The following is a 12,300-nucleotide window of genomic DNA, read 5'->3' as shown; positions in this document are numbered from 1 at the left end:
TTTGTCTACAATAAGGAAGTCTCTAGAAGGCTTTTATTTGTTTGTGATTGATGCTTTGGGATATTAATTTCTTGGCAACTTTGAAATGAATGTGTGTTTTTCATGGGAGGTTTTAGAGGGGGCTCTGCATGAGCAGATATGAACCTGGGAACCACTGGGGGGTGCACGGGAGGCCTGCAGGAGGCCGCTGGAGAGAGCGGGGAGGAGCAGCAATGCCCGAATCTCCACCTGAGGAGGCCTCGTGGAGAGGCAGGTGCTCGGGAAGTCTAGGAGGAGAAGGTGGGAGCCTCAGCCAGCCTAGGCGTCCGCTGATCTCTCTGAGCTCAGAGGGAGGCCTGGGCTGGGCTGGGCGTGTGGCCAGCCGTGCAGGGGGAGGGTGCAAGGACAGGGCACAGGCTGGGTGCTCTGGAGGCCCATGAAAGACAGAGAGAGGGGCCTTCCCCCCACCCCCAGGGTGCACAGGCCCAGCATTGGGAAGCTGGCCTGGGGAGGGAGCGGGGCCAGGGCAGAGGAAGCCCAGGGCCCGGTGCTTGGGGCCTGTGTCCTCTCCTCCACCTCTCCGGGCTTCCTCCCTTCCTCCCACGGCAGCTCCAGTTGGTGTGGCCCCCTCCTGCCCGATCCCCTCACAGCGCCTCCTCCCCCGCATTTTCCTCAGCCCCACATCCCTTTCCCTCAGAGCTCTGAGCGCCCTTGGAAATGATCTACTGAGCACGTGTTCACTTGTTCCGTCTCTTCCCCAGCCCCTGAGATGTGAGCTCCGTGAGGCAGGGACACTGCAGGTCGGTCACGCTGTGTCCTGGCCCCGAGGAGAGGCCGCATGCGAGAGCTCCCAGGGTGCCAGCGGCGCGAAGGAGAGCAAATGCGCCTCCCAGCACGGCCCGTCGGGTTGGGTATCGCAAAGACCCTGCTGACAGGGTCCCTGGAGAGCCCAGAGGGTGGGCCAGGGAAACAGGCCTGCCCCAGGGTTGGGTTGTCCCATCAGATTCCTCTGGGAAAGGACTTGCCCGCGTTCCTGGAGCTGCCGCCTCTCCGGGGAAGGATGCCTCGCCTGTTCTGGGCGGCCGATGCCCTTTCACGGTCCTGCCCTTTCTAAGATGGGCGGCCGTGAGGCTGGCGTGGTCCCAGCAGCTTCCTCCCAGGGCACATGGGTCCGGCGGGGTTGCACCGCATGAACCGGGCAGCCAGTCTGCACAGAAAGGGGCTCAGGCCAGCGTCCAGAACTCGTGGGGCCACGGGAGCTGTTGAGGTGCCTGCCCTGCTGCCCACGGAGCAGCCTCAGCTTGTCCCTAACGGACCTTCACGGGGTTCTCCCTTCCCGAGACACCTGGCTTCCTCGGGGGGATGGGGTGGGGCACTGCACACAGAGTCTTGCAAGGAGAAAGGGGTTTTGGTGGAGACAGTTTCTGGGCCCCAGGATGGGGAATGGCAGGGCCTGACTGCTGTTCTGCCCCCAGCCGGCCCCAAGTGCCCCGAGGAAGGGCTGCAGGGGCTGAGTGGACTCAGCACTGGAGGGGGCGTGGCAGGGGCTGGTCCCTGGGGTGGCCTCGCCTGCGTCGCGGTTGGCAGGTGTGAAGACAGGGTCTCCCTCATGGCTCCGTCGGGGCTGCCTGAAAAGAAGGGAGAAGAGCAGCAGCGGTTTTCAGTGTGTGATGCCCCCGTGTGTTCTGTGGGCCCTGAGACACTTGTCACCCCCTGTACCCCCAACGCCTCCTGCTCCCCGAGGAAATGAACCTTCCTTTGGGTTGAGGTTGTCCAGGCGGGGGGGGGGGGGTGCCGAGACGAGGGGACTAGGAACTTGCCCCCCAGCCTGAGAGGACTGGCCCTGGGATGGCGGTCCCTGGAGCCAGGGCACACACAGAGCCGGGGGTGAGCCCCCTGCGCACGGGCACCTTCGCAGCCACTGCCCGTCTCCGCCACTGTCAAGACTGGGAGTGGCCTCGGCAGGCCCTGGGAGGAGTGAGGGCCTGTCCCGGTGGCTGTCTCCGCCTGCTCTCTGCACTCAGACTGGTCAGAGCTCAGGCCATGGGCTGCGGACCGCTGGTGTCCAGGCAAAGAAGCGCCAGGGCCTGGCTTGGGCTGGCTCCTCAGCCCCGTGGGCAGGGCATGGGAAACCCACAGTGCATCGGCGCCCGGCCTGTCCGCCAGGTATTGCTCAGGAAGAAACCCCCAGCGTAGTGGCTGATGTGCAGAGCTCACCGGCCCTTCCGCTCTGGACTCCCTTGTGCATCTGAACTGGGCTGGTGGCTGTGGGCCGACCTCCTTCCCAACGTGCGCCCACCCTCGCAGGCAGCCAGCTGCTCGAGTGGCAGCAGCAGCGTCCAGGGCAGGGGCAGGACGCATAGACATGCATTCGCACCTCTGCTCATGCCAAGTGAGAACTTCCCAGGTGCCAATGCAGCTGATCTCCTATTTGGAAACATCATGGGCACCAAGCAGAGCCGTGCACTAGAACTTTGTCTGAGGATCGTACCAGTGCTGTCCCGTATGGCCGCCACCAGCCAGATGTGGCTCTTCAGCACTTGGAATGTGGCTCGTGTGGCTGAGGAGTGTGGGATTTTACTTACTTTCAATGAAACTAAGTTTGCATTGCAATGGCCCATGTGGCTGGCGGCTGCCGTGCTGGCAGCCATACGAGGGCACAGCCGCCATAGCACCGTGCAGAGCTGCTGCGTGTGGCACGGGAGCTGGGGTGGGTGTGCACGTGTGTCGTGCTGAGGTGCTCTCGCTTACACTCAGGCGTGAGCTGTGCTGTGCTCAGGAGCGGGAGGCGCAGGGCAGACACCAGCCCTGAGCTTGTCTAGCCGGGCCCCTCTCTGGGGGCTCCTGCTCCCTGAGCCACTCCTGGAGCTGCCCTGCCACGCCCTCTGGTGGGACTGCCTGGCCTCTCGGGAGCCCATGGGGTTGGCAGCCTTGGCCTGTTGGAAGCGCCAGGCACCTGCGGTCTTCCTCGGCTGCCTTCTTTCCCTGGGCTTCGATGCAGAGGCCGGCCCTGCCACCTGGCACCTCCTTTCTGTCTGAGTCAGTGGGCAGAGCAACAATGAGGTCGCTGGGTGTTGCCAGGTGAGCAGTGCTGGGTGCCTGTGCCCAGGGGCCAGCTGCCTATGGACGAAGCTGGTTGAGGTCACGGCACCCTGGAACCAGGTGCCACTGGCTTTACTATTAGTCACGTGTTTGTTGCTCTAGGTGGGCTCTTGTTTGGGTGCTGCTGTGCCCTCCCCACGGGTCACAGGAGGTTGGCTCTCTGGGCCTCGCAGGTGCCGGCCCCTAAGCACAAGCAGGTGGCACCTTCCAGAGTGTGGGCGTCAGAGGAGCAAAACGCGGCACAAGTGGGTGGGTGATTTGCCCAAGTTCACAGAAGGACCCGGGTTCTAAGTGCGGAGTCCATGGCAGGCGCTCAGACCTGTTCCCAGGGCTTCCCTGGGTGGGGGTGGGGCCTGCACACTGACCCAGGGCCCAGCACCCCAGTCAGCACTGCAGGGCACTACCCTCCATGCCTGTGTGTGCCTCTCCAGACTGCCCTCCAGGACTGCTCTCCCATGTCCAGCTGGTGAGGAGGGCAGCCCAGGGCCCGCTCCCTACAGTGCCTGGCGCTGGTGGAGCTCTGGAAGTTGGTGGAATGAGCATGGAGTGAACGTTTGGGAGAGAAACTGGTTGGGGTAAAAATCAGGTTGAATTTGAACTGTTTGCTTTAAGTTTGACTCTTGGGCTGGCATGTGCCCCTGGCAGCCCCTGGGCAGTTCCTGCGCCAGGCGGGTGCAGCTGGTGAGACGGGGCAGGCCGAGTGTCCTTTAGAGGGAGAGGCTCAGGTGTGGTCTCCCTCTGGGAGCTGGAGTGCAGATATGGGCCAGTGAAGGAAACATCCCAGGCTTACGTGGCTTATGGGTTGAAACTTCGGGTTGCAAGTGACAGAAATCCAGCTGAACTTGGCTTTAGCTCATGCAGCTGAAAAATCCCAGAGACAGCCTTCAGACACAGCTGGGCCTGAGGCTGAAATGGCACCTTCAGGACCACGTCCCACTGGGCCCTGCCTGCCTCTGTGGGAGCCGTTGGGGGCAGCCCCTTGGGGAAGCCAGCTGGCCCAGGCGGGGCTGCTGCTGAGCGAAGACTGGGAGCCAGCAGGGCTCTGGCCCTGACCAGAGGAGGCTTCTCCTGCTTCCCTCGCCCTGGGCTCCCACCCCGCCTTCCTGGAGCCACAGGGCAAGAGATGCCTTGGGCCGGCTGCTCACCCTGTTGGACTTGGGAGAAGGTCAGCTGGCTGGAGAGAGAGTGGAGGAGTGTCAGGAAAGTCAGGTCCTGGGAACAAGACAGGGTCCGAGCTCAGGGCTGGGGTGTAGGGTGTAGGCTGTTCAGTCACAGGCTAGGGCAGGGACCCAGGCCTTCAGTCAGGGCAGCCAGTGGCCTCCATCACCGCTGAGGGCCCAGCAGCCTCAGCACAGGGAGAGGAGGGGGTGGAGGGAGCCAGGCAGGGCCGGGCCCACAGCACATGTCGCCAGGAGGCCAGGACTGCCATTGGGTGGAAGCAGTCGGGAGGGAGCGGGAGCTCGTCGAGAAGGACTCTTTCTGCCACAGGACCTGCCGGGTGGAGCTCGGCCTCCCGTGGTGCAGGACCCCGGGCCGTGCTGGTGAGGGGTTGGGACTAAATCCGTGCCCTCCAGCTTTTCTTCGGTGGGCAGGGGGGTAGACGGAGCCCTCACTTCTGGCGGCCTCCATGGGGGAGGGGGGAGCACTGGAGCGAGACCTTCCACCGTCCCTTTCCGCTTACGGATGGCTCTCCCCTCTTCTCCCACTGCCCAGATATCCGTGGTCTCCAAAGCTTTCTGGACCAGGCCTCGCGGCTGGGCCTTGATGTCTCTTTACAAAAGGTGGACAAGAACATCAGCCACGTGTTCACCAGCCTCTTCACCACCATGAAGACGGAGGAGCTGAATCGCTACCGGGACACGCTGCGCCGCGCCATCCTGCTGCTCAGCCCGCAGGGGGCCCACTCCTTCATCAACGAGGTAGGTGGGGCTGTGGCCGCAGGAGTGGCTGCTCACATGGCTCACGTGGGCTGCAGGCGTCGTCTGCTTGTCTTGTGTGGCGGAAGCGCGTGGGGTCACAGCACACGGCAGGGAGGGGAGACCGGCACAGCGTGGCTCCTGCCTGGTCCCCAACAGGTGGCCCAAGGCCTCCCCAGCTGCTGGGAGGCTGGGCAGCCAGTGGGGAGCCTTTTCAGGTCACTGGCAGCTGTTTCGGAGGCAGCACTCGGGCTGGCTTTATTTCTTTCCTTTTACTTTTCTTCTTGGCGTTGGCAGTGTGAGCTCTGGCGGGGTGGTGGCTCTGCCTGGGGTGCTGGTGCCTGCAGCAGGTGTTGGTTGGCTGTCACCAAGTGACACGTGGTATATCTGTGCTTCGTTTTTGGTGACTGGGCTAATTAGTGACTTTTTTAAAACACCTGTGTTAGGGGTTAGGCCCTTCTCATGAAGACAGGGCTCACGTATTTAACGAAAAACCATTAATTTTAGGACAGACAACTAGACACACTGTGTGAGCTGCTGACTGTTGCTAGTCCTGGTGGTCTAATGGCAGAGATGACAGCTGGCGTTGGGGGCTTCTCTCTGGCCTGGGTTGGGTTCAGGGGGCAGGGACATGCTGGGATGCCGTGTGCCCGGGAGCAGGGCCGACTGTGGGGTGGTGGCGGCTGAATGCTCCCTGCGGTTCCCCTCCAGCCCACGGCCTTGGCCTCTGGTGGAAAGTGAAATGAATGAAGGGCAGAAACCTACTAGTTCCACCCAATGCACTTTGCTTGCTTATGCTGCTTCCCCCTAATTAATGATTCCTCAGATGCTACCCACGCGCCGGGAGCCAGCATACCCTGCTGGAGAAACCTACATTTGGAGGCCGCGGCTGGCCCACAGCCCTGCGCTCTCCCTCATCAGCGGGGCGCTGGCCGTCAGCCGCTGTGATGTCTTGTGGGCACCGCGTTTTCACCAGAACCCGTTTCCTGTACGAAGGGTTCAGGCCAGTCTCGGGACCCCAGGGTTGGCGGCACCGATGGGTCCGGGCGTCCTCAGAATGTCCCCAGGGTCTGCTCCCAGGGCAGCCTTCCCCCGTTCAGTCCCCGCCGGAGTTGGCTCTGGGACCTGTCTGCTAATTCTGCCACCAGCCTCCTCCCTCTCTTCTCGCCCGTCCCTCGCCCCCTGTCCTCACCGCCTTTCCTCCTGTCCCTGCTCTGCTGCTGAGCTGGGTAGGGAAATCTGCCTCACCTTTGCGTGAGGAGGAGGTGGCAGTTGCGGTAAAGCATGTGGGGGTGGCTTCTCCAGAAGCGTCCGTTCTCTTCTCGCTGTGCCGTTCATCGTGCCTTGTCCAGAGGATGCACCCGCCCCGCCCCAAGGCCCTGGAGGATTCCACATATAACCCAGAGCGGCCTAAAGACGCCATTCCCAGTGGCTCACGGTGCAACTACTGCAGTGTCAGATGCGCTTGGCGTGGCTTCAGCCACTGCCTTCCCTTCCCTAGACCACGTGTGCACGCCTTGCTCTGCTGGGGCCGCAGAGCTGGGGCCCTGGAGCGGCCACCTGGGCAAGAGGGATGCGCTCCTGGGGCTGTGGCTGGAGGCTGTGTGCAGAGCCACACCCGGCGCCACTGCCTTCAGCTCCGCCTGGTCAGTCTTGGTCTCCGGTCCCATGCGCCTGCCACTGGGCATGGGGAGCCATCGTTTCTGGGGTGCCCACCGCAGGCACCCTCTAATCCTCCCACTTTACAAGTGAGGCACCTGAAGCTGAAGACGTTAAAGGACTTGCGTGAGGTCATGCAAGTTGTCACCAGGGTGCTGGACCGATTCAAGTCCAGATCTGACCCGCTCCACAGGCCTCGCTGCCCTGTGGCCGGGATGGCCACAGAGATACAAGGGATTGCAGGCCGTAGTGGGCCGAGATGGCCATGCTGGCTCCATGGGGGAAAGCAGGGCTCCGGGGTCTGGCAGAGGTTCCCAGGGTGTCCATGCCTCACTGTGAGCAGGAGGGAAGGAACCCTGACCCTGGAGGGGACTGGCTCCTATGACTGGGAGACTGGCTAGCCCAGCCAGTCCCTGTGGAGACCTGGGGACGCCGTCCCAGCAAGAACGCTCCGTTCACTACTGAACGCATTGCTTCTACACTGACAAGGACAGACAATAGGCACAAGGCTGACCCCCTGCCAGGACATGCCCTGAATGTTATGAAACTCAAATCGCTGCTATGGGGCAGGCAACACTCACCACCCACTGCTGTTGATGACGTGTCCCAGCTGTGCCCGCTCAGGGCTGGCATGGAGGCCTCGGGAAAGACCCTTGGTTCTGTGGCCTGCTCCCCTTCCCACTCGAGAAGCGTGGCTGATGGGAGTGAGGGAGGAAGGCTGGCACTTACACTGTCATTCGTGACAAATTGGCATGACAGACGCGGACTTGGCTGCCTGGGACCCCAGTCCCTGTGCTGTGTGGGCGCTGCTGTTCCTCCTGGCACCCAGGGCACAGCCACTCACGGTGGGGGTGTGGCCGGGGCCCATTCTCCACCGGCTTCTCTGTGATCCCATTTTATGGGGTGGGGGGGCGGCCTAGCCTTACTGGGGGCCAAGGTTTGGGCAGCTTGGACTTGGTGGTGAGTGGGAGGGTTGGAGGGTGGTGATGGGAGGTATTGGGGCGTGCCTGTGGGCTCCTCTCCCAGGCCCCACCTCAGATTCTCTTGCCTTCCATTACTCAGTCTTGAGTCCATACTCCCTTCTCCGAGGTCTCATCACAGTCCTAACAATTACACATCAGCGTGCAGTCTCTAGAAGGCTCCCCTTGGGGGACCGCGCTTAGGGTGACAGCGTCTGGTCTCCTGACCTCGGGTGCTGGGCCACGGGGTTGGGAGGGTGGGAGGGCGCCCTGTTCTGGGCGTGGCGCTGGAGCTCTGAGGAGGCAGCGGGCGCCTCTAACTGGGGAGGGAGCGGGCCTTTGTCCTGAGCGCCGGCTCCTCTCTGGGCTGCTGGCTGAGAAGGGGGCTCCAGGGGCAGCAGCACCCCCTAATACGCTGTTCCCAGGCTCCTGTCAGCTGGACCGCCAGCCCCCGCAAGCACAAGGAAGGGAGCGGTGCCCCCTGGCCAGGGATAGAGGTTGGCCAGCGTGTGCGGGATGCTTCCTGGGCAGGGGACACTGTGGCTGGGTCCACAGGAACAGACCTTCCTTACCCCATAGCCAAGGAGGGTGAGGGGGGAGGTCAGAGAGGGGTGTGTGGTGCGCTTGTAGCACTGGGCGGGGCTGGGGAGTGGCCAGAGCTGAGGCTGGATGTCAGCAGGAAGGGTCTCCCTAGTCCAGGGCAGGGAACCTGCACTTCAAGGACTGGCTTGTTGTTGAGTCCTTTTCAGGGTCTTTGAGGCCTACAGTGCACTCCATAACCACAGCCCCAGCGCGGTTGGGGGCTATGCATGTCTTTCTGTTCTTTCCTCTCTAGCTCCAGTTGGATGGGGAGATCTCCAGTTCACAGTCAGTTTTAGCTCTGGGCTTCATCTTATCTTCCTGGAGGAGCTTCCATCCACCCATCCACCCACCCACCCTTCCACCAGCCACCCATCCATCCATCCATCCATCCCATCCACCCACCCACCCATCTGTCCATTTGTTCACACACCCCCCTCCCCCTAGCCATCCAATCGATAGGAATTGGGTGCCTAAGACAGACTGGGAACCATATCAAGGGCTAGCGGGGGACACTGAGGTTCCCCACACTCCACGGCCATAGTCCTTCTGGGCCTTCCTTGCAGTGGCTCTCACCCCCTGAGGCCTCCTCTGGGCATGTGTGGGACTTTAGGACTCTGTCCTTTCAATGGTCGTCATTTCTGTGCCCCCGCCTCCCTCTTTGCCTTTGTATCCTCTTTATTTCCTCCTCTCTTCTCCTCTCCCTTCTCTTTTGTTTCACTGGAAAGAATAGAAAAAGTGAACTATTTTAAGGGATAGTTGCAGCAGGTGGCATTTACCTTTGCATTAGACAGGTACCAGTGCTCTCTGCCTGTAGCGAGCGAGAAGGATGGAGAGAACACGCGGGGAACGGCCTGTTGCTGGGACAGCTCCCATTGCTCTGGGAGTGGGGTCACCTGTGCAGGCTGGGAAGAGTAGGTGAATGTGAAGGACAGAGGTGGAAAGGGTACTCCCAGGCTGGCTTCCCAGGCAGGGCGCGTCCCGGAGGCAGTCGACCCCTTTCTGGAAGCACAGCTGGATTAACTCCTGGCTTCTACTCGCTGCTGCTCAGAATTCGCTGCAGTGAGTGAGCTTTCCCCACAATTTGAGTACAAAATCTGTTCTTTTTAAGACATTTGTAGCAAAGGTAAATTAAGTAATCTCAGTGTTCTGTTGTCCCACATGACATATGCAAATATTTCTCACTCCACCAGTAAATCTTTAGCAGATGACTTTATGGCTTAGAATTAGGATAATTCTGTGCTATTTAAGTATCATTTTCCAGAATATTTTAAATTACTAATTAATTACAGGAGATTAATTTTTACATGTGCCCCTACATTTGCATTTAATTATATCCTACTGTTTATGGATTCTAAAGCCTTAGCACTTCAGCAAGTGCTACAAGTCTGAGAACTCATTTTTGGTCCCTTTAGAAATTCTTAGCGATGAGATCCCGAGGAAGAGCTGTTCTCAGCGTGCGCACCGCAGGTCTAGGCTCAGCACTTGGGCCTGGCAGAAGCGGGAGGGCCACAGGGAGCTGCCCTGCCAGGCCTGTGCCCGAGATTCCACACGGCCACCATCTCCTTCCATCTCCACACGCCTCTCATCCTCCGAACCCCTGCACACTGGGAAGCCGCTATGGACTCCCTCTCTGGGCACCGACCAGCTCTGGTCTTCCCAGCCCTCTGCCCCTTCTCCCTCAAGTCCTGGGCGCCCACAATGTCCTGTTCACACCCCATTGCCTCCCCCCCTCCCATCTAGGGCCTGCACAGCACGACATTTGTGCTCGGACCATCTGCTCGTACCACCCACCCACGGGACCGAGTGTGTGCAGCTACCTTGCCGAGGGAGATGGGACGTGTCCATCTTTGTTCATGGCCTTTCCGGGTCTGTGGACAGTGGTTGGCATCAGCCTCCCAGGGGCTCTGCCCCCTGCCCCACTCAGACATCCCCTAGAAGCTGGACTGCCCAGGGGCAGACTGATCACATTCTGAACCCATCAGCCAAGCAGGGACACGTGATTCTTCCAAAAAGTAATCGATGTTTCAATTTATATGATTCCTCACCCGATACATATGTTTTTCTCGATTCTAAAGGCAATAGGAAGATGGGATCTAGAGAGGGCTGGATGGAGGGAGGGAGGGAAGGAGGGAGGGAGGGAAGCAGAGGGGGAGAGAGAGATAGAGAGAAACATCCAGTGGTTGCCTCCCATCCAGTGGTTGCCTCCCATATTGCCTTCCTTCAGCCTTTTGGTGTATGGGATGATGCTCCAAACAACTGAGCCTCCAGGCCAGGGCTAATATTAGATTTTTGCTCTTTCAAAGGAGTGTCTGAGCCCTCATCAAGGGAGAATGCTGACTGTGATGATGGTGGTGGCGATGATGGTGATGGTGGTGGTGGCGATGATGGTGATGTTGGTGGCGATGATGGTGATGATGGTGGTGATGAGGGTGGTGATGAGGGTGATGATGGTGGTGATGAGGGCGATGATGTTGCTTGCTGTGTGGGGTTAACGGCACCTGGGCCCCAGGCCCTGTGGTTGTGGAGTCTGAATAATAGTTCAGGGCTCACTGGGGATGGGACACAGCATCCTCCTTTGTCCCATGTGGGACCAGGGTTGTCTGGGAGGCTGGAGTCAAGTTTGACTCCTGGAAGAAGGACCAAGAGCTGTTTGTGTGTGCAGAGGCTCTGATGCTGGGCCTTCATGCTGGTTATCTATTGCTATGAGATAAATTACTCCAAAACTTAGCAGCTTAACATCATTTTATTATCTCACATTTTCCATGGGTCAGCAGTGGTTTGGCTTCGAATCTGTCGAGCAGTTCTGGTCACGGTGGCTGGACTGGAAGAGCGAGGGCAGGCCATGCTGGGGCCTCGCCCTCCTGCCATCACCGGGAAGGCGCTAGTTTGAACTTCCTTACAGCTCAGCAGCCTTGCGGTGGTGAGACCTCCTGTGGCGGCTCAGGCTGTGGTGTGAGGGCTGCAGCAAGGCCGCAGGAAGCTGGGCTTGTCTGTTCCGGGGTCCGGGCTGGATCCGGGCAGAGGGGCTGGGTGGCATAGGCGTTTGGCTTTTGAGGTGTAGACTTTCATGGTCCTACTATTTGAGAGTGGCCTATAGTGACTGTCCTGAGACAATGTTTTTGTCAAGTCACCAAATGAAATCACAATTATTCTAAGGATGGAGCCAGAGCTGGGTGGTTGGAGGAGAGGGTGTGGCAGGGTGGGGCCTGTCCACAGGGGAGCTGAGTGTCCTTCGCCGCCTGGCTGGCTGCCTGCACCTCCCATAGCTTCTGAGCCCCTCATTCCTTTTCGTTGCTCTTACTTCTTTTCCTTCTTCTTTTTCAATCCTCACTGAGGATATGTTTAGAGAGAGGAAGGGAGAAAGAGAGAGAGAAACATCGATTGGCTACCCACTCCCTCCCGGTTCGTGCCCTAACCAGGGATCGAACCCACAACCTGGTGGTGTGAGGGACGATGCTCTGAGCACCTGAGCCACCCGTCTAGGGCTCCCACCTCTTGTTACAGAGAGAAAGGGAGGTCCTGAGGAAGGGGAGACGCTGTACGACCAAGGGGCCGGACAGATCCCTGGAGAAGGTCACCTGCCCAGGGTCTTGGCTCAGCCAGACCAGGGAGTCTGCCCTCAGGAGTGTCGGGGTGGGTCCATCTCAGGCCGGGCACTTGGAGCCGGCTCCACCAGCGAGGAGGCAGGCTGCCCGAGGGCAGTGGCAGCCGGCAAACCAGCTGTTCTTGGCATCCTTCCTTCACGGCAGACACTTCTCATCAAAACCGGCATTCCTAAGCCCTGTAATCGAAGAGTTAGAGAGTGGCTACACTGAGGGTGATATTTAATACTATGTCCAAACCGGCAATACCTTGACATTAATTATCCTCTTACAATTAAGCCTAGGAACCCGTCCTGTCGCCGTGTAATGGACTGTGGCTGTGTAGGGCTCTGGTGAGGGATGGGGCGCTGAGGAGTAGAATTTGTCATTTAAACCCAAGAGCAAAGCCCTGGCTGCTGCTGTGATTCTCCCCCGCCTGTGCTCCTGGGGATGGGCTCCCCATGGATAAGCGTTTGTGAATCTCCGCACTAGCGTGGGGGTGAGACAGCCCTGTCTTCCTCG

The 12,300-nt window shown here is 59.8% G+C and overlaps 1 protein-coding gene across 1 annotated transcript in view; it reads left to right on the top strand.

The window, feature by feature from the left end:
• The window catches only part of GRID1 (glutamate ionotropic receptor delta type subunit 1), a 40,971-nt gene extending 35,233 nt beyond the window's left edge, over positions 1-5,738 (top strand). Inside the window, exons 3-4 of the mRNA XM_023763715.1 lie at positions 4,795-5,000; positions 5,709-5,738. Of these exons, the coding sequence (XP_023619483.1) occupies positions 4,795-5,000; positions 5,709-5,738 (236 nt within the window). The remainder of the gene's footprint in view (positions 1-4,794; positions 5,001-5,708) is intronic.
• Positions 5,739-12,300: the final 6,562 nt, after the last annotated feature.

The sequence above is a fragment of the Myotis lucifugus genome, unplaced genomic scaffold (genome assembly GCF_000147115.1).
Source record: "Myotis lucifugus unplaced genomic scaffold, Myoluc2.0 scaffold_298, whole genome shotgun sequence".
Lineage (NCBI taxonomy): Eukaryota > Metazoa > Chordata > Mammalia > Chiroptera > Vespertilionidae > Myotis > Myotis lucifugus.
Note: the sequence above shows the minus strand (reverse complement) of the source record. Positions and strands in the feature narration are given on the sequence as shown.